This window comes from Bos indicus, chromosome 1 (genome assembly GCF_029378745.1).
Source record: "Bos indicus isolate NIAB-ARS_2022 breed Sahiwal x Tharparkar chromosome 1, NIAB-ARS_B.indTharparkar_mat_pri_1.0, whole genome shotgun sequence".
Taxonomy (NCBI): domain Eukaryota; kingdom Metazoa; phylum Chordata; class Mammalia; order Artiodactyla; family Bovidae; genus Bos; species Bos indicus.
Window position 1 is genome coordinate 97,307,697 of NC_091760.1, and position 25,382 is coordinate 97,333,078.

Here is a 25,382-nt window from a genome sequence, read left to right on the forward strand (position 1 = left end):
TGAAAAAAAAAAAAGATGAGAAGGATTTTGCTGCAATCCTAACTGTCCAGCCACATGAAGGGCAGCTCCCGTCAGCCACCGCTTCCTGCTGCTCCAGATGTTCCAACAAAGGCCTGCTCCTGGGGAGAGTCAGGAAGGGATTTCTGTAATCCCTTCGTGTATTTGCAAAATCAGTCAGGAAAGATTTGAAGCTGGTTACTGTTTTGTTTGCCTTCATTTACTCCCTCTCCTCACCTCCAAAGGCAGGCTCCAACCTAATTCGATAATCCTACCTAGCCGGTAAACTTCCAAGCCATAATTATTCTCATCCTCACACAAACCTGCTCTTACCATCATTATCCTTGGAACCCACTGAACCCTCAAGCATGCAGGCCAGCACCACAAGGATGCCTCCCTCCTCCCAAGGGCCCCGCAAGCCTTCCTTAGTTATAGCTGTGAAGTATTTTGAGAAACCTGAATTAAAGTGCTAGAGAAAGCACAACACACATTTATTGCTCATCTTGGAAAGACAACAGCAATAAGCTTCCAAAACTCCTTTTGATTAGCATAATCTGGGGGTAATGAATATGGATATTGTCAATAGTCACTTAGAAGCATGTTTTCTTTTGCACATTTTGTTCTCTCCAGTAAATTTCCAACCAAGGAAGGAAATGCCCCAAGTCCCTGCCTGCATCAATAAAGCTAGCACTCAGAGGAATTACATGGGGAGAATAGAGCCAGGAAGGAACTCTCACCACCTTCAACCTTTCTTCTAGTTGATTTTCAGTGTTTTCACCATGATTTCTGATTATCAAATAGAAACTCTCAGTTCCCTAACCCATCTGGTTCTTTTTTCAGTGTCCTTATGACAGTTTCTGATGAAGGGCTGATCAGAACAAATATCCCGAATGGTATCTCCAGATAGCACAGCATCCATAGTCACCACCTGAAAAAGACAGCTGCTGAGAGGCACAGGTACCTGCCTAGGAAGAGAAAGAGGAAGTACCTGTGGGCCTTGGGACCTCATGTGGAAAATGGCAATGGGTCAGTCAGGGTTTCTCCAGAGAAAGAGAACCAAGAGTACTTATAGAGAGACTATGTATATGAGGACATCACTTCATGAGAAATAGATGGGGAAACAGTGGAAACAGTGTCAGACTTTATTTTTCTGGGCTCCAAAATCACTGCAGATGGTGACTGCAGCCATGAAATTAAAAGACGCTTATTCCTTGGAAGGAAAGTTATGACCAACCTAGATAACATATTCAAAAGCAGAGACATTACTTTGCCAACAAAGGTCCATCTAGTCAAGGCTATGGTTTTTCCTGTGGTCAGGTATGGATGTAAGAGTTGGACTGTGAAGAAGGCTGAGCGCCGAAGAATTGATGCTTTTGAACTGTGGTGTTGGAGAAGACTCTTGAGAGTGCCTTGGACTGCAAGGAGATCCAACCAGTCCATTCTGAAGGAGATCAGCCCTGGGATTTCTTTGGAAGGAATGATGCTAAAGCTGAAACTCCAGTACTTTGCCCACCTCATGCGAAGAGTTGACTCACTGGAAAAGACTCTGATGCTGGGAGGGATTGGGGGGCAAGAGGAGAAGGGGACGACAGAGGATGAGACGGCTGGATGGCATCACTGACTCGATGGACGTGAGTCTGGGTGAACTTCGGGAGTTGGTGATGGACAGGGAGGCCTGGCGTGCTGCGATTCATGGGGTTGCAAAGAGTCGGACACAACTGAGCGACTGATCTGATCTGATCTGATCTGATGTATATGAGGAGGGTTCCTTACAGGAATTGGCTCACATATTATAGAGGCTAAGAAGTCCCATGATCAGCTATCTGCAGGCTGGAGAACCAAGAAAGCTGGTGGTGTCAGTCAGTCTGATACCAAAGGCCTGAAAATTTGGGAGGGGCCAGTGGTGTGAGTCTTGGTCTAAGTCTGAAAGCTCAGGAACCACAAGACTTCCCTAGTGGTCCAATGATTAAGACTCTGTGTTTCCAATGCCAGGGGCACAGGATCGGTCCCTGGTCAGGAAACTAAGATCCCACATGTTACATGGAGCAGCCAATAAATAAATGACTTTTTAAAAGAACCAAGATCACCAATGTACAAGAAAAGGAGAAGATGAATGTCTTGGCTCAAGCGGAATCAGTGAATTCACCCCTCTTCTGCCTTTTTGTTCTATCAGGCCCTCAATGGATCAGACGATGTCCACCTATGCTGTTTCGTCCTAATCTCTTCCAGAAACACCCTCACAGACATATCCAGAAGTATTAATAGTTACCAGTCAGCTTGACACATAAAATTAACCATCCCAGGCAGTATCTGGTTTTCTACACCAGCACTGCAGTCATTATTAACAGGGCAGTGGACCCCCACCCTGCAATGCAAGGATGAGCAAGGGAACTCTAAGGAATCTCTATGTTGATGCCACAGCTCAGACCAATTAAACTGGGGTCCCTGGGGTTGAGGCCAAGCACCAGTGTTCCTGAAAGATCCCCAGGTAATTCCCCAGTGTAGCCAAGTTGGAGAACCAGGGTGGCCATCAGCAGCAGGCCCACACCTCACTCCCCTTTGTACACTGGTCCTGGGATTGACACATCAGACAGCACGAGCCTTCACTGAACCTCACTGCACCAACAATGATCTTTTTAATAATGTAAATCACATTGTGTTGCTCACCTTAATAAAATCCTCCCGTGGCTTCTCAAGGCTCTTAGAGTCAATGCAAGCCCCTCATCTTGGCTTGAGAGACGCTCAGCAGTACGAGCTTGCACACCTCAGGCGGGAGAAGGGAAAAGTGTTAGTTGCTCAGTCATGTCTGACTCTTTGCCACCCATGGGCTGTAGCCCTTTTCATACCGTTTATGGGGTTTTCAAGGCAAGAATACTGAAGTGGCTTGCCATTCCCTTCTCCGGAGTATAAAGCACAAGCTGGAATCAAGATTGCAGGGAGAAATATCAATAACCTCAGATATGCAAATGACACCACCTTTATGGCAGAAAGTGAAGAAGAACGAAAGAGCCTCATGATGAAAGTGAAAGAGGAGAGTGAAAAAGTTGGCTTAAAGCTCAACATTCAAAAAAAGAAGATTATGGCATCCGGTCCCATCACTTCATGGCAAATAGATGGGGGAAACAATGGAAACAGTAAGAGACTTTATTTTTTTGGGCTGAAAAATTACTGCAAATGGTGGCTGCAGCCATGAAATTAAAAGACACTTGCTCCTCGGAAGAAAAGCTATGACCAACTTAGATAGCATATTGAAAAGCAGAGACATTGCTTTGCCAACAAAAGTCCTAGTCTAAGCTATGGTTTTTCCAGTAGTCATGTATGGATGTGAGAGTTGGACCATAAAGAAAGCTGAGTGCCAAAGAAATGATGCTTTTGAATTGTGGTGTTGGAGAAGACTCTTGAGAGTCCCTTGGACTGCAAAGAGATCAAACCAGTCCATCCTAAAGGAAATCAGTCCTGAATATTCATTGGAAGGACTGATGCTGAAGCTGAAACTCCAATACTTTGGCCTCCTGATGTGAAGAACTGACTCACTGGAAAAGATCCTGTTGCTGGGAAAGATTGAAGGTAGGAGGAGAAGGGGACAACAGAGGATGAGATGGTTGGATGGCATCACTGATTCAATGGACATAAGTTTGAGCAAGCTCCGGGAGTTGATGATGGACAGGGAAGCCTGACATGCTGCAGTCCATAGGGTCACGACTGAGCAACTGAGCTGAACTGGACTGCAGCCCACCCAGCTCCTCTGTCCAGGCAAGGAATTTCAAGGAATGTCCAGGAATTTCCCAGGCAAGAATACTGGAGTGGTTGCCATTTCCTTCTGCAGGCGATCTTTCCGACCCAGGGATGGAACCCGGTTCTCCCTCATTGCAAGTGGATTCTTTACCGACTGAGCCACCAGGAAAACCCTCAGGCAGGAGAGCTGAGACTAACACTCTGAAAGCAGGGCCAAGGGCCAGCTCTGCCCTAATGTGCTTCATGACTTCAGAGGAGTTACTGGACCCCCAGCCTTCTCTGCCTCATGTGTCAATGCAGGTTTGCCTAGGATTTGATTAGTTGACACGCATAACACTCTAACATGGCACCTGATTCCTCCTCGTCACCCTGACCCAGTGTCACTCAGTACCCAAAGCAGTCATCCTGTCCCCCCTCTGACCCAGCTCTGCAGGACACTCTCCCTGACACCTGGCATAACTTTCCACCACTCGGGAGCCAATGCTATGACTACAGAGACCCTCTCACCCCTTCACTGCCCTGTTTTATTTTCTTTATAGGCTGTATTCATTCACCAGGGCTGCTATAACAAAGTATCACAAACCGCATGACTTAAACAACAGAAATGCATTGTCTCACAGTTCTGGAGGCTGCAAGTCTGAGATCAAGGTTCAGAAGTGTGGGTTTCTTCTGAGGGCTTTGAGTAAAACTCTGTTGCAGGGCTCTCTCCTAGGTTCTGGTGGCTGGCTGGCAGCCCCTGGTGTCCTCTGGGTGGTAGATGCATCACCATGACGTCTGCCTACATCTTCACATCCCATGCTCCCTGTGTGTGTGGCTCTGTGTCTAAATTGCCTCTTTTTATAAGAACACCAGTCATGTTGGATTAGGGTCCCATCCTACTCCAGTATGGCTTCATCTTAGTTACTGCTGCAGAAACTGTTTCCAGTTGAGGTCACTTTCTCAGGCACTGAGGGTTAAGACTTCAACATATAAATTTGGGGGGAGGGGATGCTGTTCAACCCATAACATACCTTCATCCCTCTCTAGAATGATCTGGTTTTATTTTTCTATCTGTGTATTGAATTATCTTGTCTCTCCTCACTGAATGTCATTGCTTATATTGCCTGATTGTTCTGCAATGGCCATGCTATGCCTTTGTCACACACAAAAAAACAATAAAATATAAGCCTTTCAGAAAAAAAACAAAAATGAACCTTCTCCCTTGCACTGTGATTTGGGTGACTATCATCTCCAGTTCTAGACTGGAAACTCCATGAGAACAGGGACAGTGTCTTTGCATCCCTGAGCTTAACACCATGCCTGCTCATAACAGATGCTCAGTACATACTGGCTGGGTTGGATTAAACAGATATGTACACTGATTTCCCCACAGGAGCTCAAGAGCTCAAGTAGAGCACTGTTCTTGCAGCCTTCCAGATATACCTTTTCTCAAAAATCTGGAAATCTTAATAATGTTAGCACTCCAAGCTTTTGAATGACGCTGCCATATACAGTGGCACAATTCAACTATTCTGATATCTTAGATGTTGTCAAGAATTAACACACAGCATGAAGCAATGCTGTCAAATCTAGGAGGAAATTAAACCAGTAGGTCCATCACCCAATCCCTGTGAACTAAACTGCGACATTTCACCTAATTCTTCTAATTAGGTTGTGTTTGCAATGTCTTTAGAAGCAGACAAGTGTTACATCAAGTGCTAAGTAGTATTAATTAATAATATTGGTAGATTACACCAGTTGGTACTTGCTGTAAATGTAAATGTTCTAAGCCTATCAGTATAGTACCTGGGATCAATGTTCTAGCTGTACTTTAAAAATTCTTCATAGAGTTTTATAAAGCCTCTGACTTCCAAGTCTTCCCTGGTAACTCAGATGGTAAAGAATCAGCCTGCAAGGCAGGAGACCCGGGTTGAATCCCTGGGTCAGGAAGAGCCCCTGGAGAAGGGAATGGCAACCCACTCCAGTATTCTTGCCTGGAGAATTCCATGGACAGAGGAGCCAGGTGGGCTACAGTCCATGGAGTCACAAAGAGTCGGACATGACTTAGTGACTGACACTTTAACACTGACTTCCAAAGAAAGTAGCTTCATAAAATCTTTGCATTTTCTGTAACTACTTGACAACATTTTAGAAATCATCTATTACAACAATTCTCAAATCTATCAGACCAAGCATCTCTTTTTTATAATAAATGTTTTGACACACCCTTCTTTAATGTCCTAAAGCAAAATTCATGAGTAACCTGCCTGTATATAACATATTTCAGTATATAAACACTCAGGCAAGTACAAATATTGTCGTAAGATGATGGCACCATATGAAAAATCACTGTCAACATGCCAGTTTCAAATGGCACCTTTGCAGACTGTTATAGGTGTACTGAATGAGCGATGCAGTACCATGGGTTGCACTGAAAGGGGGTCTTGGTTTTCCAAAATGGTGATGAACTCCTTTCAAGTTCCAAATTAAAGAATTTACAATCTTCCTTCAATACATTCTATAATTGCCTTCCTGGAAAAGCCAAGAGACTGGTCTACTAAAAACATCCAAAATAGTCTCATGTGCTTATATGTTAAACAGGGATAGGTTTCAGTTCTTGTAGGTGAAGAATCATAACCAGATTCTTCACCTACAAGAATATCCAATGAGACATCTGAAGATGGTATGACACCACCCAACACATTTAGCATCTCTGGGCCCCACCAAATGCCATGGGCACTGCCCCTACCCCAATCTCTGAGAGCAAAAAATTCTCAAAACTTTCCATTTCATTAGAGAACAAAATTCCAAGATAATCCCATGGGGTGGCTCTGCCCCTCTTGAGATCTGACTTTACATCTTTATATTAAAAAATGAGGATTTGTGTCCCCAAAGAATATGCTCAAGAATCACAGACCAAGTCTTAGCAGAGCCAGGTAAGAAGCACCTTGCGGGTTGACAGAAGAGCACCCTCCACCTGCCAGGCATTGTCTTAAGATCCTTCTGTGTATGTGTATCCAACTCTTTGTGAACCCATGGACTGTAGCCTGCCAGGCATCTCTGTCCACAGAATTCTCCAGGCAAGAATACTTAAGTGGGTTGCCATTTCCTTCTCCAGGGGATCTTCCTGACCTAGGGATAAAACCTGGGTCTCCTGTATTACAGGCAGATTCTTTACAATCTGAGCTACCAGGGAAACCCCTAAGATCTTTTTAGACAAACACTTATTTAATTCTTATATCAACACAAGGCAGGAGGCTTGACCATCCCCACGGTATAGTTGAAACTGAAATACAAAGACATGACATAACTTACTGCAGGTCCAGTGGCAGAGCCCTAACTCAGACCACCCTCTTCAGAATGACCATGCAACATAGGGCAAACTACTCATTTAGGACTGGAAGGGACACAAAGCGGGAAAAGCAACCCTCTGCATTATGAATACACCCAACAGATCAATTCCACCAGTTCAATGCACTGACCTCTAGCTATGTCTCCAAGTCATGGTTTGTTCCCCCTTGGTCTCACCTTCCTCATTCTTGTGTGTTTCCTGCAGACATTCATGCCCAGGAGAAGGCTACTGCAGGTCCCTCTGGACCTTTCCTGAAAGGGAGATCCCCATTCACTAGATGAGTTCCAGAAGCATCCACTGAGGTTTCTGCAGCCCACCTCTGTCAGCTGACCTTCACCACTGCCTGTCTCTCAGGATGAGTGGCTTCCTCACCTCCCTCGACCCCCGGCGGGTGCAGTGGGGGGCCGCCTGGTATGCCATGCACTCTCGGATCCTGCGCACCAAACCGGTGGAGTCCATGCTGGAGGGAACTGGGGCCACCACGGCACATGGCACCAAGCTAGCCCAAGTGCTCACCACCATGGACCTCATCTCGCTCGGCGTCGGCAGCTGCGTGGGCACGGGGATGTACGTGGTGTCTGGGCTGGTGGCCAAGGAGATGGCAGGACCCGGTGTCATTGTGTCCTTCATCATTGCAGCCGTTGCGTCCATATTGTCAGGTAAGCATCTCGGTGAAGGCGAAGGCCGCACTCGCCAGCCTGTTACCGTTCCTCCCACTCTTCTGGAGTATTCAGTAGTGAGAGGAGTGAAATGGTAGACCTTTTTTGCTTTGACTAACAGGGAGTTCACTAGGTTTGGCTCATTGGAGTAGCTTCCTTTTCCTTTGGTTTCTCCATCCAAATAATTACCTGGTGCCTAGCTACTGCGCAATGTCTCATTCCCTGTCATGTCCCAGTGGCTCTATTTTTATTCTAAGTCTCCTTTCATGGGAAGGTAGGTCAGTTCCCTTTGTGTGTGTGGTGGGGGTGGGGGCGGGATATAGCCAAGATATAAATAATAAATAATGGATAGGCAGATAGCAAAATGACACGTCAGTAAACCTGATGTGATTGGGACTTGATGAGCCTCAAACTGGCATTGTGATCACCAAGGAGGAGGAAACCAAGCTAGGAAATATAAAGCCATTGTGAGAACCACAAAGCACCACCTGCTGCAAGCGTCTCAACAGCTTGATATTCTGCAGTGGTAGCCCAGCAAGCACCTTCTCTCTCCTTGAGAAAAAATCATAAAGCTCATTTGTTTTTTTAAATAAGGCACCAGGGCTTACATACTGATAGTTTATGAAACAGCGCTATTTCTTTTTCCTCTTTCTTCCTCTTGAGTTGGGGTCCACAGTATTTTCCCAGAATGCCAGGGATGGGTCAGTGGAAACTCTGAAAAAGAAGGGAAACGTCTTGCTCTTGATGCTTATACTCCAAAAGCTCAAGGTGGACTTGAGGGTGGCAAATCACGTGGGTCAACTCATGTCTTGGCAATGAATGCTGTGGCCTCTTCAACTGTTTCTGGAGCAGTAAAGGTGCTTACTTATACTGGGAGTTCTGTGTACTAATGCATACGACCACAAGGAGAGTTCCACACTAGTATCACACATCCAGGCTAAATAGTCTTCATCTTTATGAGATGCACGGGCTTCCCGGGTGGCATTAGTGGTAAAGAACCCACCTGCCAATGCAGAAGAAGCAAGAGACATCTTCCCAATAGGTTGGGAAGGTTCCCTTGGAGTAGGAAATGGCAACCCACTCCAGTAATCTTGCCTGGAAAATTCCATGGACAGAAGAGCCTGAAGGGCTACACAGTCCATGGGGTCACAAACAGACACAACTGAGCATACATCCACGCATGCACACATATGGGATGCACAGACCAGGGACATGCAACCACAAAGTACACTGGTTTACATTTGTCATCTTTTTATTGTGATGAGAAAAGTAATTCCAGACTGATCTGAAAATTTACCTCCTGCCATGGCTTATATCCTTGTTGGTTTTACCACTATCTTTTCCTTAAGTCATTCTCTAATATGCATGAATATCCTAATAACTGAGATTCCTGCAGAAAAGAGGATTTTTTTCCTTATAGATGAAAATAAATTTTATTCACATGAATGAATCCAGTGGATGCTTGAAATTCTATTAACCTGACTGCAATCATTTTCAAACTTGTTTGGCAAAGAAATTATCTGGGGGAGATGCCAGATTCTTACTCACCATAAATTTATAAATCTGAAAATGTCAGCATACAGAACAGAATAGCAATGGTAAGACAAAAGGCAGGCATGTAACCACAGGTCCTACAGAGGGCATAGGGGAGATGGCTAAGGTCCTGCCTGGTCAATGCAGACCACTTGCTCTCTGCTCAGTCGCTCATTTGTGTCCAACTCTTTGTGGCCCTATGGACTGTAACCCTCCAGCCACTCTGTCCATGGAATTTTTCAGGCAAGAATGCTGGAGTGAGTTACCATTTCCTTCTCCAATGGATCTTCCCAACCTAGGGATCCAACCCCCATCCCCTGCATTGGCAGGTAGATTCTTTACCTGCTGAGCCATCGTGGAAGCCCCACAGTCTCCTCTATGTCCCATGCTATTGTGCCCCAGTCCCCCAAACCCACAATAGTTCCCACAAGTGAATCCCCACAGTTTATCCTTCATGGTGCCAGCTTGCATTTAGAAATTAGAACCAGGCCCAGTCACATTCTGGGAGCCTCTCCCCCTCTCACCATGCTCATGTGTAACCTAGCCCAGGGCTCTGGAGGGAGAATTGACACCACAGATATTGGCAAACACTACAAATCAGCATTTGTTTGTTTGTTGTTTTCAGAGAGTGAGTTGTTATCCATTAACCAGCACATCACTGGCCTAGCTTCTCAGAAGGCCCCAGTACTATCCAGTAACTCCACCAGGCACCAAGAGAAAGTCCTGCTTCTCCCCCATTAGGGACACTCCTCTCTGCACCTGGTCTCAGCCATAATCCTGCTCTACCCTTCGTAACAGACACCTCCTCACTGAGGCCAACCAGAACCTTCCCTGAGCTCCCAGCCAGGGCCAGGACCAAACTAACTGTGCCAAAGTTGGCAGTTTTACATTAGGTTTCTTCATCCAGGCCTCTCACTCTATGATCCTCGGTCACTAAACCAAGGAAGGCCCCCCTCCACTGTGCTCCTTCCATTCCCGCATCGTGACCTCAGTAGTACCTCCCGCTGGACCCAGTTCCCCACCACTTCTCCGTATCACAGTAATCAAGCTCCTGTCTACCCTCAGGCTTTTTAATACCTGGTCCCTTTCTACTCTGGCCTTAAGCAGAATGGTTTCAATTCGCATTTCCCTAATTATGAATATTTGAACATCTTTTTGCATTTATTTGCCATATGCATATATACTCTTTGGTAAAGTATTTGTTCAAATCTTTTTCCCATTATTTAATTGGAGTCTTCAGGGTTTTTTTAAATCAACTTTTTAAACTCCTTTATATAGTTTGTATACAAGGCTTTTATTAGATGTGTGGTTTTACAAACATTTTCTCTCAGCTTGTGGCTCATTTTTAAATTTTCTTTTCATTTTATTTTCTTTTTTAAGATACTGCTGCCCAGGTTTTACCCCCTAGAGATTCTAATCCAATACAGTTGGATCAGGGTACAGCCCAAGGATCAATGGCTTTTTTTTTAATTCCCTGGGGAATTCTAATGTGCAGTACAGGTTAAGAACTACTCCATTATAGGAACCGGGACTTACCTATGGAATAGCCATGACCTACAAGAAAAGGAAACATATACTAAGATAGAAACTCTTTGGCCAGCAGATTCTTAAGAGAATTTTGCCCCTGTGGCATCATCCTCCATGCCATGCAAACCAGTTTATGATACGGAACAAATTCAACTAAGAGAGGGAGCCACTTTCTCTATAACTGGACAAGATTCAAAGCTACAATAACTTCCCAGGCTCCTCCTACCGTTCCTGCCCCAACACCAGAGCTGCCCACAGCCTATCACAGGTAGGAGAAAATTTATCAGAGGAAGCAGCTTGTGCTGTAACCTTTACCCTTCATCCAAAAGGTCTTATCTACTCTCGAATAGCTCAGCAGTGCACATCCAGACCCCATGCCTGTGCCAAACCTTAGAAACCCTTTGTGTATACCAGATTGTATAAACCAGATAGGGGAAGTAGTTTTCTCTCTGGTTGCCACTGACAGCTTTATGAAGAGATGAGGGATGAAAGCAGGATAGTTTTCAGAGTTTCTCTAGTTCAGCTGGCTTGGGATGAAACACAAAGCAAGGTCTCCATGCCAGCGACACCTGGCCATTCAATGCAACCTGCCCCAAGAGGCTCCTGTGGACGTGAGTTGGGAAATCAAACTTGTTTATTTTCAGTCCTTTTAATATTAATAAAATTGAACCTCAAACAGAATATAGGTCTGAATGACTCCTAAGATCATGCACTGTCTATAGTAACTCTTTGAGCCCACATCTCGGGGTCGGGGGGCGTTTTAAGGATTAAATGACAGTAAGCATTCACAACCTCAGTCCCCTGGCTGGTACACAATACTGATAATTTTTATCTGCTCATGAAAAACAGTAGCAAAAATCTAATAAGATACAGTTTGGGAAAGCTGTATTGGGTACCCACTATATGCCAGTCTTACGGCAATAGCAGAAATAAATAAGAAATTGTCTCTACCCTAAAGGGCCAGTCACTTATTGGGTTCATCTCCACTGTTGGAGATAAACACTAAACCTGCTAAGTAATTACAGCAATAATAATATTACTGGCAGCAGAAGCAGCTGATTTGAGCACTTCCTGTGAACCAAAAGAGTTCTAAGTGATTTACACACTACTGTACTCAGTCTTCAAAACAACCCTATGTGGTAAGTGGTGTTACTGTCCTCATATTACAGATGAGAAAAAAAGGAGGCTTCTGAACAGTTTGGCAATTGGTTTAAGGTTCTTGCTTAAGAGGTGACAGAACAAGGAACAGCATGAACAGTCTGACTCCAGTGACCACTTGGCACTCAGTTTACGGTTCAGCACTAGGGTTGATTATTTTGTGTTGATCATGTGAAAGACTCTCACTCGCTCTTTCGCATCTTCTCATCCATCATCAGGTGAGCCCTGGTAACTGAATCCCCAGGGAGGTGGTAAGGGGAGCAGAACTCTTTCCCACAGACGAGGCTCCCAATCTCCTCCCTGCGCCGGTTCTGCAGATCTTCACAAAGTTTAAGCTGGGCCTCCTCGTTCCGGTGTTCATCTCCGGTTGATTTTCATGGCCAAAGAGATCTCTAAAGACTTAGGGTCTATTTAGATAGTCTGGTGAGCTTCTCCTCCTCAAACTGAAGCACAGGTGAGAGGTGACCACCAGAAGGGTTGCCCCTTCTGCAACCTGTTTTCAGTGACGTAGATCGCTCATTCATTCCACAAACTTGCATTTACTAGTTCCTCCAAACATACTTGAGAACTGCTCTTAATCACTAGGGGGAGTGGGAGAGGCAGAAACATTGAGAGGATAGAGAAGAAATGCAAAGATGAACAGATGCGGGGCAGCCTTCAAGCTTCTTGAAGACTAGCTCTCCAACATATTGTCCAAATACACAGCTGTAAGTTGGAAATCTTAATAATGATAGCGGCTGCCCCTGATGTTTGTAAAGTCTGTAAGACATCAGTTAGTAAACACTTGATAAATGTTAGCCACTACTATTATTACTGTTGTTATTATTCTTCTTAAGTGAATACTGTGCTTTAGGCACCACACATATACTACTTCATTTAATCCTCTAGGCCTCCCTGCTGGGCGAGAATACTTTCCTGTTGTATAGCTCACCATAATAGCTAAACCACTGGGCACTGATAACATGCCTGGCACCAGCTGAACACCAGCTGCACAATCCTCCCAACATATCCTACAAAATAAGTACCACTGTCAGATTCACCTTGCAGATGACAAAACTGAGGCTCAGGGAGGTTGGGTGACTTGTCCAGGACAACAAAGTAGTCAGAGGCAAAAAAGGCAAGTCTACATTTGATTCTGCCTTCTCCAGAGGCTGTTACCCCCATATTGCTTCATGCAGACACACACCCCCAAAATTTAAAAACTCACCAGAGAAAACTGAGTAAATCAAGGAAACCCTCATTCTTTTTTCTTTTGAACTAAAGCTTCATTCTTATTGGGGTTTTAGAAGAGCCTGTAGCTCACTCTGTTCTATTGATTAAATGAGTACTTTTCTAGATCAAAACTTCTGTAACCTGGGTCATGAAAGTGACTTCAAAGTTCATTGTCTTTCCGTCACCTGTCGGCAGTGAGAAGGGTGCTCTGAAGTGCAGACAGCTCTTCCACAGGGGGCTGGATTGACAGCCCTGTAGGAAGGCTGTCAGTTACCAGTTCAGGAAAGGTGAGCACAATCTAATAGAAATATGCAAGTTTCTCAGATCACTTAGTGTGAAAATGAGCTTCCTCCAGCAAATCCAGGAGAGGCTGGGCTTCTTTTACATCTTCTCCAGCACTGGCTGGGGTGGACAGGGCATACTGAGAGCACCCAGCGTGGCTGTGGGAGGGACTGGCCACCAGCTTGGCACCGCAGAGATGTTGCAGAAGACAGGAAAGAACTCCGAGACAAGGGGCTTGGCATGGACGCAAAGAAACAAGACAGGCACACATGAAATAGTCGTGGGCACTGCAGGAGACAAAGGGCCTGGGACACCCGGGATCTGGTCCAGCCCTGTCCCCCAGCAGCTTGGGACCCTGGAACAAGTCATTTACATCTTGTGCCCTCAGTTTCCTCCTCTGCAAAATGAAGAGTTTAGATTGAAAGCGAAAGTGTTAGTCGCTTCAGTCACGTCCAACTCTTTGTGACCCCATGGACTGTATCCCACCAGGCTCCTCTGTCCATGGAATTTGCCAGGCAAGAATACTAGAGTGGGTTGCCTTTCCTTTCTCCAGGGGATCTTCTGGACCCAGGGATCAAACCTGGGTCTCCTGCATTACAGGTGGATTCTTTACCATCTGAGCTACCAGAGAGGCTTGCCCATATGAGTTAGGGTGAAAAAGAGAACCCAGGGAGGGGAAAGATTTGTAAAGAAAGGTCCAGTGCCTCAATTCCACCCCCTACACACACCCCAGCACCACATAGCATGGGAGGGATCAGTCCCAGAGCTGACATACCTCACTTCAAGCCCTGCCCAGCCATTTACTACTTGTGAGACTTAAAGAATGCACTTAACCTAGGGCTCCCCAAGCAGGTTGCCAGAAATGACAGATGTGCCAAGGTATTGCTCCCTTAGCCCTCAGGGCCACAGGAGGTGACCAGGCTTGTCACTTGTACCTGTGAACAGCCTCGTCCCTTTACACAGGACCTCCTGACCACATTCATACAAGCGTCATTGTCTAGGTGTATTCTGTCAAGCGGAAAAGATCAGGGAGTCTGGAGAACCTACCTAGATCTTGACCTCAATTTCTACAAATGGGATAATGATAGCCTCAGCACCATTATGACCTTGTGAGGTTCAGATCATGTATGGAAAGCACTAACCAGAGCTGTGCGTGTAGTCAATGTTTAGTAATGTTCGCTATTATTTTTATGACTATCACTACTGCTCACCAGGTCTCCAACCTACCAAGGCTAGGCTCGTTCTGGTGCAAATGAGCCATCTGTGGTTCAGATTCGGAAGTCCCTCCACACACACCTAGCAGAAGACTCAGACCCACCTCCTACCCACCCTTTCTCCAGATAAACCTTGGGCGAAGAGCTTGCTTTTGCTTCTGAAGGTATTTGCCAAAGAGGAACTCTATCTCTACAGGGACAGTCCCTTCAAACAAGCTGTGCTTCAAAACATACAAGTAGACTGTTCCTCAGAAGACAAGTAAATAAATATATAGAAAAATTCCAAACTGTAGTAAATGCTCCGTGGAAATTAAGCAGGGTACCATGGCAAAGTACTCTCTCTCTCGGAACAAATGGTATTTAAGCAGCCTCCATTCTGTGCACTGAAATAGGGGCTAGAGATGAGTCAGGCACAACAGCCAAGGATAACCACCTGATACAGGAGTGCAGACGGAAACCATGAAGAGCAGTTGTGCCAGGCACCAGCTCTCACCCTTGGAGGCCTGGTAAAGGCAGACACTGTGGCCAACCACAGCAGCTCAGGGATTGCTCGTGCCAGGCACCTGCTCTAAACACCCTGTCCCACTCAAGTGTCCCTCCTCATGCTGCCTGGTCACAAAGGCTGGATTAAGGGGCCAGGGCCACCCAAGTGAATCAGGGAGGGCCCTGCAAACTCCCCAAGCCCTGGCAAAGAGGTGAGGTCACCAAAGCAGAGGGGGTATGAAGAGAAAAGAACTAAGGGCAGGACTTTGTTAAATGGCCACAGTCAGATGGAGATGGAGAAATAGGAAGCAACAGTGGAGAAAGAAAAATGTAGGCAGAGGAGTAGGAAGGAAACTGAAGGAAGAATAGATTCTTACACAAGGAAGTGAAGAATGCATAAGTGCTGACATCCCAAGCCACAGGGACACTGATGAACGGCCTTTCCAGTGGACTGCCTACACACTGGAGCGGGCCGCTTCTGGGGTACAGCGTAGACAAACGCTGTAAGACAAAGGGTAGAGGTGGCATGAAAAAGAGCACAGCAAGCAATAAAGTGAACCTTTGATTTAACAACCCAGGGAATGCATTCATCCTGGACACAGCCTGGGCCTGGGCTTTACTGCATGTCCGTGGGTGACTGTATGTGTGTGAAAAGCAAGCATCACACATGTTTCATGCTCTACTTCACCATGGCTGTTGACATAGACTTCAGTTCAGTTCAGTCGCTCAGTCGTGTCCGACTCTTTGCGACTCCATGGACCACAGCACGCCAGGCCTCCCTGTCCATCACCAACTCAAACTCATGTCCATCGAGTCAGTGATGCCATCCAGCCATCTCATCCTCTGTCGTCCCCTTCTCCTCCTGCCCCCAATCCCTCTCAGCATCAGAGTCTTTTCAAATGAGTCAGTTCTTCACATCAGGTGGCCAAAGTATTGGAGTTTCAGCTTCAACATCAGTCCTTCCAGTGAACACCCAGGACTGATCTCCTTTAGGATGGACTGGTTGGATCTCCTTGCAGTCCAAGGGACTCTCAAGAGTCGTCTCCAACACCACAGTTCAAAAGCATCAATTCTTCAGTGCTCAGCTTTCTTTATAGTCCAACTCTCACATCCATACGCAACTACTAGACATAGACTTGGGTCCCAAAATTCCATGCAAAGTAGTTGAAAATATAGAAATATTTTGTATATAGAAAAATGTATATAGAAATATACATTTACATAATTATGTATGTATACACATACACACATAAATATGTCTTTATATCCTATCAGTGCTTCAGGAATTTCCTATTCTGGAATGAATTCAATAATAGCCCTTCGCAACCTACTGTGTAGTACAGGGAACACTGCTCAGTGTTCTATGCCAGCCTGGCTGGATGGGAGGGGGTTTGGAGGAGAAAGGATACTTGTATATGTATGGCTGAATCCCTTCACTGTTCACTTGAAACTACCACAACATTGTTAATTGGCTCTACCCCAATACAAAATAAAAAGCTTAAAAAAAAATAATAGTCCTTTGCTATTCATCTTTTTTTTTAATCAGAGAATAATCGCCTTACAATGTTGTGTTGGTTTCTGCCATACAACAACGTGAATCAGCCATAAGTAAGCATATATTGCCTCCCTCTTGAACCTGCCTCCCACTCCTTGCTATTTATCTTGAGATTTTATTTATAAATACCCCAGTTTATAATTTCCTACCCATTTTAAGGAAAATAAACAATGCAGTAAGTTTCTCTTACGTATAAAACATGGATACAAATGCCTGCTCCTTTGCAAACACATCTAAGCGTGTTTTAATTATGAGAGCACTCGACATGATACATCAGGCCAAAAGCACTCCACGTTCCCCTTGGAGGGAATGCCTCTGTCAAGAAGCCACCGACATATCCAAGGGATTCACTGCTCCATTCACTGGAGTGGTCTTACAGAAGAGTCAGCTAAAATCCCACCACTGTTACTGCATTCAGTAGGGGCTGTCTAGTTGGAAAAAGACCCATCAGGACTGCTTAGATGAGAATCTGGCAAGAGCAGTAACCCCTGGATCCTGGTCAGCTGTGCCCAGTACAGTTTGATACACACACTATCCTTCCTACCTCATGGACCAGTAGGCAGCAACACTCACTCCTAAAATACAAACTTCAGACTTATGCCCTACGGAAGACCAAACTCTTCTAGAGTTTGTGGGCTAGAGAGCAGAAACAGGGCTGGAAAGGAAGGGAGGTTGAAAGTGTTAGGCGTTCATATCCTGGGAGGGAGGACAATTAGAGAAGCAGGAGCTGCCACCAGGTCCCCACACCCAGAAAGTTCTCTCTAACCGCCTCCAAATCTTGAGCCTCTCTCTGGCCCTGCTCTGCCCTCCCTGCATGTGGCCACTTTGGAAAAAAGTCAAGATGGTGCCTGTCTCTTCAGGGGGTTTCTCCAGGAATATCCTCCACTGAGAGCAGACCCAGGCCCGCGAAAGACTCTCTGGGTCTCACCCACCCAGGCATCTGCCGAGAACACAGCCTGTCTCAGCAGAACCTGGTCCTACCTGCTCATCAGGTGGGCTGAGGAGGCCACACAAGTGCTCAAGTGTGTTCTCTTAGCACTCACTTTTAATCCTGCCCATTAAATTCTCAGGACAAGGGGGTGGTGGTCTGGTCCCCTCACTTGTTAGAAGTCTTCTCTGTCGGTGCCACATTCCTATGCTTCAGGAATAGGGGGATTGCCCAATTTTGGAGAGAAATGAGCTGGAAAATCTTCAACAAGCTGTTACTTCCATGCCTGCTCTCCTTGCCTTTCTGCACAAAGCCATTTTGGTCCAGTCATCAGAGTCATGTGGATGAGGGGCAGCGCGACCCCATGGACTGCAGCCTACCAGGCTCCTCCATCCATGGGATTTTCCAGGCAAGAGTACTGGAGTGGGTTGCCATTGCCTTCTCCACATAAAGAAAGGCTGAACAAGAAAATGGGAACTCTCTTTTCATCCTCACAATTTCTAACTGAATTTGTGGAACAGAACAGTTATTACTATACTAAAGATTAGGAACCAGAAAGAAATTTTTCCAGGTTCAGATTTAGAAGTGAACCAAGCACACACAGGGCTTGATCTGAATGCTACATTACTTCTGATACCTCTGCCAATGCTGACTCTCTAACACTATCAGCCAATAATACTCGCTTCTAATCTCTTTTATTCCACCTACGAGGCCAAGGCTCCCACATAAACACTCCAGAAGCTACTTCTAAGTAAAGTTCTCAGGTTCCTTTTCCTCAACTATAATTACAGCCATAGATGCCACTGGAGGGGTGCCTGCTAAATGCCAAGACCCATGACAGCTTGCCTGGTAGGCATTACCATTGCCAATTTCCAGATGGAGGAACTAAGTCTCAGTGAATTGGGTGACTTATTCAAGGCCACAGTTAGCAAAACTTCTAGTTGCCATTTATCAAGCACTGTAGTGTGCTAGACACTAGGCAACGTGATCTGTGTGCGTTATCTTATTTAACTGTCATAAGTACTCTCTGTCTCCCTCCAGAGGCTGTGTGACTCCTATGATACCACACAGCTTCTCCTAAAGCAAAGAGGGGCCGTTGATGGAGACTCTAGCATTACCTCACAGCTCACCTGTATGGGTACTGCATACCTGATGGGTAACTGCATACAATGGGCCTAACAGAGGTAGATGCCCCCAAACATGTCTTTCCCTTTTGTAACATCTTTTGCCCTCTGAGGCTGCCTTTGAGGTTTACCCAAGGTCACCAACATGAAATTGTTAGGAGCAGAAAAAGGCAGTTTGAGACCACCTGCCACCTTAGCAATGAAGAGGGATCAATCTGGGCCAGAAGACAGACTCAGAAACAACTAACCCTGTGGATTCTTTAGTTGAAAGCAGCCACATGATCATTATTATTATTACCATCCTCATAGCTTGATAATGTACTAAAAATTAACCAATGTACACTAATGATGATATTAACAACAGAATGACTAGACTGTAAAATTCATCATATTATGGAATAATATTACTGGAATTCATCATATTATGAAAACTATACCTCTAATAACCTTTAAAATATTTTCAAAGGGGAGATCAAGGCAAGAGAGTAAACAGTCTGATCACACTTAATCAGTAAATTATTAAACTTCCTTGACCTATTTTGGGGGTCACTTCTCTGACCTTGAGGTCAGCTTCTTTCCTTCCTGTCTGTATGTTGATATGCTGGTGCTGTGGGCTGGGAACTTTCCAGTTCTGTTTCCTCCCAACTGTAATTGGAGTCCTGTCAGTTTCCGTAAGTAATAGTGTCGCACCCCTCTGATTGAAGGTGCTACCCATCCCCTAAACACAAGCTCTTATTGTCCACCTGAGGCCCACTTTGGCAGAAAAGTTATGGTCTCTTCTCAGACACAAAGAAACAGGAGTTCCAAGACAAATTATTTGTCTTCCAGACACATTTGTAAAAATTGGCCCAAGCTTCACTGACAAGTGATGAAGTAACCAAGGTTACTCAGGTAGAAGAGACAGCTGAGGTGAGAAGGAGAGAGTGCCTGATGGATTACCCCCTGAAAAAGAAACCCCACAGTTTCTTGGCTGACGAAGAGCATAGGAACAGGACGTTGGGGCAGGGTCGTAGGGGTTCACCACACTTGACAGGGGGCTGAATAGATGTTTCTTAGATCCCAACAATATGCTTCTCAAGGGACCAAATGATGGGGATACTTCAGTACCACCTCCTGGAATTCAGTGCTGCTGAGAAAACAAATGTTTCCCAGAGAATTCACACATTATTTCTCTCTAGGGTCCTGTGATTTCTCCTTACACCCAACTCCAAAGCCACATGTAAGCAGTACTAGCAACCACAGTAAAACAGGAAGTCCCCTACATACGAGTAAGTTCCATTCCAAGAGCCTGCAAGTCCAATTCATTCGAAAATCCAACAGAGTTAGCCTAGGTACCTAACACATTCGGCTATACAGTCCTGTACTGTAATAAGTTTATAATACTTTTCACACAAATAATACATAAAAAACAAACACAAAAAATAAAGAAAACATTTTTAATCTTACAGTTCAGTACCTTGAAAAGTACAGTAGAACCAGCTACATTACTGCTGCTTTTATGCTGCTTCTAGACATCCTGGGCTTGAAATATAGATACTGTACTCTACACAGTAATGTACAGTAAAGTACACAAAATCACAACCACTCATAGAGGGTTTACGCACGTGATAACGTACGCTGGACACAGGCACTAACTTACGTGATTGGACATGTGAATGCATGTTTACATCTTTGAAAGTTTGCAACCTGAAAGTTCATATGTAGGGGACTCACTGTATATACAACATCTATAGCCTTGCTGTGAATTTATAAATGGAACAGAGACGTTTTAAGAAGACTAAGAAAATGGGAAGGAAATGGGTAACAATTATCTCAGCAAAATGCCATCTTTGGTGAGGATGTCCTTAAAGACATGTTTGGGTTTAAGTGGTGAGTTGCTATGGTGTCGCCCAACAACTGATTCCTCCCTGAGTCTGGAAGACAGAGGATAAGTGGCAGTCAGGAGGACTGGTGACAGATAAAACATGTTCAAAACAACCAACCAGGCTGGGTATCTGCAACCTATGGCCAGTTACCCCAGGCAGAAGCTCTGATCAACACGCAGGCCGGGACCAATCCCAGAGACCTCAGTGAAACTGCAGGGCTGGTTAACTGTTTCCATGAACACTTCTCTCCACTCCTTCTCGTATCTCCTGACACCCTCTTTCCCTATGGGTAGATCTTCCAGCTCTCTGAAGACCTCACTTCAGAACTCAATGTTGCATCTCTTTAAATCAGCCCATGTGTTCCCCCAGCCCCTGCAACTAATATCTCCTTTCTTGTTTTCTTAAACTTGTTGCTTTTCTGGTCTGTATTCTCCACTAGACTGTCAGACCCACAAAAAGAAGAACTATATTCTTCCTATTCACCTTTAAGTTCCTAAAATCTCACATAGATGCATCAAGATGGTGCCGTATAAATATTTCAGATGATGAAAGAATGAATTGGAAAGTGCCTAGAACTGGGTATCTGGGAACTTCCGTTTGGATCCCAGCTCTGTCGTTAACTGAATACTCAGCTTCATGTCTGGGGTTCAGCTGCATCGTCTGTCAAGTAAGAAAACCACCCGGATGAGAAGCCAATACCCCTCCCACGCCATGTTCATTACAGCCTGTGGGTCCACAGGGTGTACTCACAGGCTTTGGGGAGGCGTGGGATGAGGGAGGTCCTGAGCAGGCCTCCCACTCCCTCCTCAGACAGAGCCACCCTGCTTTCACTTACTTATGAATTAGGCTCTCAAATAAGACTTTGTGTGCAGAGTGGGTTTTACAACCAAGACAAAACTTTACAACTATAGTAGATAACGGTACAGCCCTTTTCTGCTAGATTCCTCCAACCTAATAACCAGGTTCTTTCCCTCAACACTTGGTCCCAGTCCCCCTCTGCAGACTCATCACCCTCAGTCCCCAGAGTTGCCCATAGATCATTCCAGCTGTGCCCTTTCATCTGCCTGAGACCATCCTTTCCCATTTTCTTCTGCCTGAGAAAGCCCAGTTCACCCTTCAAGATGCAGTTCAAAAGCCTCCTCACTTTGTCTCCACTTCCCCAGCCACCAAAGAACCATGCTCCCCAAGAACCACACTCCCCCCACTGAGCTCCCAGAGCACCTCATATATACTCTACAGCATTAAACACCAGCTGTGTGGAATCATCTGTTTATTAAACCCTTTCCTGACTAGAATATAGACACTTCAAGGTCAGGAGAGCTGCCTTACCATTTAAGTCTCTGATATGATATCACCACAGTGCCTGATTTAGTAGGCACTAAGGAAGGAAATTAGGAAGTCTGAAGTTATTCAGGAAATTAGTAAGTTCACTGATAAGTAGGTTAGTGAATTAGTCAATAAGTTTAACTACACAGTAATGGGAAAACCTCTGTTTATCTGAGTAGAGTAATTGGCATTTAAGTGTAAATAATCACTAGATTTAATCTTTCTAGGAGCAAGTACACTTTTAAAAAGGACTTATTTGTCGATGGCTCTCTTTGCTGGAAGGAAGAGGGAAACATATTTCTTGAGTGGAGAACGTGTTCTCTAACTTTTACCTACTGTCAGTTGGATCTCTCTCCTTTACACCCTCCTAGGGTGGAGAATCTTTGCCTCCTGGCTCTATGCCTCCTGGAACTAGAGAACCAGTACAGGTTTTAAGTGACAGGATGACACTATATGGGGAGGAACATGTAGTGATTGTCTTGGTAGTGCTGTCTTCGGCACAAGTTTAAAAGTTCAATATTGTTTGTAGACTCTCTGGGAGCACCTAATTGAAGGTTGGTCTGTTACACCTATATATGTCATGCTGCTAAGTCTGCTGCTAAGTCGCTTCAGTCGTGTCAGACTCTGTGCAACCCCATGGACGGCAGCCCATTAGGCTCCCCCATCCCTGGGATTCTCCAGGCAAGAACACTGGAGTGGGTTGCCATTTCCTTCTCCAATGCATGAAAGTGAAAAGTGAAAGTGAAGTCGCTCAGTCATGTCTGACTCTTCATGACCCCATGGACTGCAGCTACCAGGCTCCTCCGTCCATGGGATTTTCCAGGCAAGAGCTCAAAAGAAATTCACATTGAAAGGAACCAAATTTTTCTGAACCTCAAATCACATATGACTTGAGGTATACACAAAAGGATTGACAGTGAATGTTTCAAAAATGAAAGCTTCTGGTATCTTGTCCCAAGCCTCTTTTCAGTGTGTAAGTCCTAATTTTCCCTGGGTTTCAGGCTGGTAGTTAGTCAATTTAACCAAATATAGTTCTAGATATAGAAATAAATCAGAACACTAGGGATACTACAAAATAAGAACAGGAGGAGGGGCTTCCCAGGAGGCGTAGTGGTAAAGAATCTGCCTGCAATGCAGGAGACACAGGTTCTATCCCTGGGTCAGGAAGTTCTCCTGGAGAAGGAAATGGCAACCCACTCCAGTATTCTTGCCTGGAAAATCCCATAGACAGAGGAGCCTAGAGGGCTACAGTCCATGCGGTCGCCAAGAGTCAGATACAACTAAGAAACTAAATGACAACAACGAATGTTTACAATATACTTAAAAGGCAGATAACCAAAAAGGGTATCAGAGTTGCAGGGTGTGAGGAATAAATCACTCCTCTTCTCTTTAGTCCCACTGAAATGAAGCCACTGTATTGCTCAAGGACTTGCCTCTCTGAACAGCTCTGAAGGGAACACTTCCAGCATGTCTGTAGCACACACTCACTCGATGGCCATCTGCACCCTGACATTGTACTCCATATTGATTTTCTCCAGCTACACGGTTATACTTTCGGAATCAATATGCCTCTCCCTCTCCAGCCACTTGATGAATAGCCGAGGAATGCAAAGTCACTTTGATAACAGCATAAGGCAAATATGATTAGGAGGGTAACTCTGGGGCAATAAATTTTTGAAATGAGTTGCTAAATTGAGTAGAGATTATTTATAAACTTATCTCTCATTTAGAATAGTGAGTCTGCATCTTGGTTCACCAAATCAATTTTAGGTGATAAATATTCTGCAATTCTTTTTCTACTATTCTGCAATGCAAACTAGAGATAATGTTACCTTCCTACGCACTAACTTAAAAAAAAATCACCTCTGTATGGAAGACAAAGGAAAGAAAATCAATTTCTCATAAAAATAATATTTCAGCATACGGATGCTGGGGCATAACCACTGTGAATGCAGCTGCCACAAACGCACGCTCACATACATGTGCCGTCTGGCGCTCAAAGACCGTGAGTCTTGAGCTGCTGCTGATGTGGCTTTCCCAAATGACAACCAGCTCCTGGTAAATTTCAAACCAAACAAATTACAACTGGCCCTTAATTTACCCAATTGTTACATCCCTGAATAATTCAGAGTATGTAAGACCATGCAAAAAAAAATGCTTTGTGCAATGAAGATAGATTTAAGCTCAGAAATTACAAACACGTTGTGTCTTACATGAATGTCCACTGAGACCTTTGGAATCAAGTAAGAGAACAATGCATCATCCTGTGGGATGGTCCCACACACTACAAAATGTCTAACAGCCCAGGCTTTTGCCCATTTAATGCCACAAGGGCCCACAATAATCGTGTGCACCATAGACACCCTCATAGCATACCAAAACTCCTCCTAGGAGGCAGTACAAACTTGCAAGAGTACTGGCTTGCAGTATTTCCTACAGGGCTTCCCCCATTAACACAAATGATTAAGAGTTGATTCTAGGTCTAAAACCAAAGAACGAAAGTACTAGAAGGGAGCATGAAGCTCCTCTAACTGGCCCTCTGTTTTACCCACGTGAGATAAGTAACTTGCCTTTGAATACTCAGTGACCACCTAATCTAGGATAAAAAATTTTTTTAAGAAATGGCATCCTTTTTCATGGTTTTTATTTCTTATTGAAATTAGAAAGACATCCTTGAATGTGTCTCTTACACATGAGATAGTTGGGGCGGGGGTGTGGAGGTAGTAGAATGATTGACAACATTTTCCAGTTTTTTTCCCAGGATACTGGAGTTGAAATCATTCACTCCTCATCACTGAGTTGCCCTAGATACACTCTATATACAATGTGTGCTCAATCATGTCTGACTCTGCGACCCTATAGACTATAGCCCACCAGGCTCCTCTGTCCATGGAATTCTCCAGGCAAGAATACTAGAGTGGGTTTCCATGCCCTCCTCCAGGGGAATCTTCCTGACCCAGGGATAGAATCCACATCTCTTGCATTGGTAGGTGGGTTCTTTACCACTGAGCCACCAGTGAAGCCCTCTAGCACCCACTAAAAGCTTGGATTCCTGCATGCAAATAAATCAGAAGGTTTCAAAAATAAAATCCTTTACAACATGTTCAAAATGAGAGTGTGTCCCAAAGAATGATTTCCGCGAGCAGAAACTATCCCACGTGATTAGTGGCTAATTGATTTTCCCACTGTTCTCCCCAAACCCCAGTCATCAAGATCCAAGCATGTTTGGGGGAAATAAGTAAGAGTCTATATGCTCCTACACCGCGCACAGCACAGGGCCCATTCCTCTGACCCAAGAGAGCAAGGGACGGGCAGGTCCCTTCACAAGACCTAAGGAAGACTTGACTTGACTCTTTGCTAATCACCCTTGGCCAGTGACTTGAGTGTTTTCTAACTTAATTTGGCAGATCAAATATTAAGGAGAAAATGTTTGATTGGTCAAACTGCACAATA

General features: G+C 44.8%; 1 protein-coding gene across 1 annotated transcript in view; it reads left to right on the top strand.

Annotated features, from left to right (window-relative positions):
- Window positions 1-25,382, top strand: part of SLC7A14 (solute carrier family 7 member 14) — a 115,798-nt gene that overhangs the window by 50,878 nt on the left and 39,538 nt on the right. The window contains exon 2 of the mRNA XM_019967817.2: window positions 7,268-7,722. Within this exon, the coding sequence (XP_019823376.2) occupies window positions 7,419-7,722 (304 nt within the window). The 5' untranslated portion in view covers window positions 7,268-7,418. The remainder of the gene's footprint in view (window positions 1-7,267; window positions 7,723-25,382) is intronic.